Source organism: Amphimedon queenslandica, unplaced genomic scaffold, assembly GCF_000090795.2.
Source record: "Amphimedon queenslandica unplaced genomic scaffold, v1.1 AMPQUscaffold_13323, whole genome shotgun sequence".
Taxonomy (NCBI): Eukaryota; Metazoa; Porifera; class Demospongiae; order Haplosclerida; family Niphatidae; genus Amphimedon; species Amphimedon queenslandica.
The window spans coordinates 155,907-157,740 of record NW_003546441.1 but is presented as its reverse complement, the minus strand read 5'-3'; the positions used below and the strand labels follow the sequence as shown (position 1 = coordinate 157,740).

The 1,834-nt window shown below is 33.9% G+C and overlaps 1 protein-coding gene across 2 annotated transcripts in view; it reads right to left on the bottom strand.

Annotated features, from left to right (window-relative positions):
* LOC100639950 (procollagen galactosyltransferase 1-like) overlaps positions 1–1,834 on the bottom strand; it is a 16,650-nt gene that overhangs the window by 4,972 nt on the left and 9,844 nt on the right. The window contains exons 11-12 of one of the 2 annotated variants that reach the window (XM_019998361.1): positions 1,764–1,805; positions 1,517–1,720 (exon numbers count right to left, since the gene is read on the bottom strand). In XM_019998361.1, coding sequence (XP_019853920.1) covers positions 1,517–1,720; positions 1,764–1,805 — 246 coding nt within the window. Of the gene's footprint in view, positions 1–1,516; positions 1,721–1,763; positions 1,819–1,834 lie in introns of both variants that reach the window. The other variant, XM_019998362.1, reaches the window with a different exon arrangement.

Here is a 1,834-nt window from a genome sequence, read left to right as displayed (position 1 = left end):
TGCGCCAAATGTAATACTGGTTCTCTGTACCAATAATAATATTAAAAGGACCGTTTGTAATCCGATTGATAATGATAAAGATTATGGAACACACACACCACAAGTCACAACAGTTAGAACCATACTCTAGTCCACCACACCCTGTCACACACCCCAAAACATAATACATAATAATTACTAAGTTCAATAATAGTTATTACAGAAGTTTTAATTGGAACATAATGTCTCATTGGAATAACCATAAAAACCGTGGGCTATATAGTCTGTGCCTTAGTTTCCAAAAAGTTGCTCATTTTAGCAAATAACTCAAAAAATGTAGTGGTAGTCAGAATCTGTTCAAAATGCATAAGGACTTAATATATCAGAAAATGTAATAAAAGTTGGGAGTGATTTTGCAGCCATTTTTTGAAAAAAATCATGGGCTATTATATACTATATCCCACTGAGTTGAGTTTGGGACAAGAAAAACTGGAATAACTTTTTATAGGAATGTGGGATAAGGATGAAACTTTCACAGGTTCTTAGTCGCCAAAGTCCATCAAAATCTGTGAAATCTTGGTTCTCTCAGCTCTTGGGAACCCCGAAAACCGGGTTCTCCCTATAAACCCAATGGCATACCAAAATGACGTTTTATGACAATTTATCTACGTCATAGTTTACATAAGAACATGTGGTTGAGAGCGCAAACTGATAATTCTTGTTTTAAAAAGCTAACAGAGCAAGATCTTCTGATAATGATGGCCTTTATGAAGACTAGTTGACTCCAGCAGCTATTGTACTGCTTATCAGGAAGAGCAAGACTGTTTTAAGAGTGAAACAACACAGCCGCCATGCTTCTATGAATATCATTAAAATACGTCATTTTTGTGACGTAGCTACATTTTTCAAATTCCACGCAGCTGCTTCCACTTCCGTCCCAAACTGAACTGGGATATAGTATAGCCTTGGGTATTTTTCAAAATTTTGGTGTTTTCTTAAAATGGCTGTAACTAAAAAAAGTTAAGTCAGAATCAGCTCAAACTTTCTACACAGCATAAGGACATCAATATATATCAGGAAATGAAATAAAAATTTGGGATGATTTCAAAGCCATTTTTTGGAAAAAAGCATGGGCTATAGCCTTGGATATTTTTCAGAATTTTGGAGTTTTCTTGAAATGGCCATAACTCAAAAAATTGAAATCGGAATTGGCTCAAACTTTCTACACAGCATAAGGACATCAATATGTATCAGAAAATGTAACAAAAATTGGGAGCAATTTTAAGGCTATTTTTTGGAAAAAGCCATGGGCCTCGCATGGGTATTTTTCGGAATTTTGGCATTTTCTTAAAATGACCATAACTCAAAAATTGAAGTTGGAATCAACTCAAACTTTCTACATAGCATAAAGGCATCAATTTGTATAAAAAAATTTAATAAAAATTGAGGGTGATTTCGGAGCTATTTTTGAAAAATTATTGGCATGAAAATATGAAGATGACAACATAATTAAGCTTTAAAAATGGAGAATACTTACTCAGGATGGTCATTATACATTATTGGTATGTACTCATCAACTGGTAGTATATTATCAAAAGGTTTCCCAGCTATCAGTTTCTCAGCTCCTCTATTTGATATTATATAACCTAACGTCCAGTATGAGTACCGAGGTATTACAAGGTTCTTTGTTCCTGGAATAATAGTCTCAACATTTGGACTGAGCTTTTTACGACCAACATAACTAAAAAGTGACAAATAAACTATTGATTTAAACTGTTACTAACACAAGGTCCCAGTCAGGATCATGACTGTTCACTTCTTGTAATGTTCTTTTAAGATTTGATTAAAGTTAGGT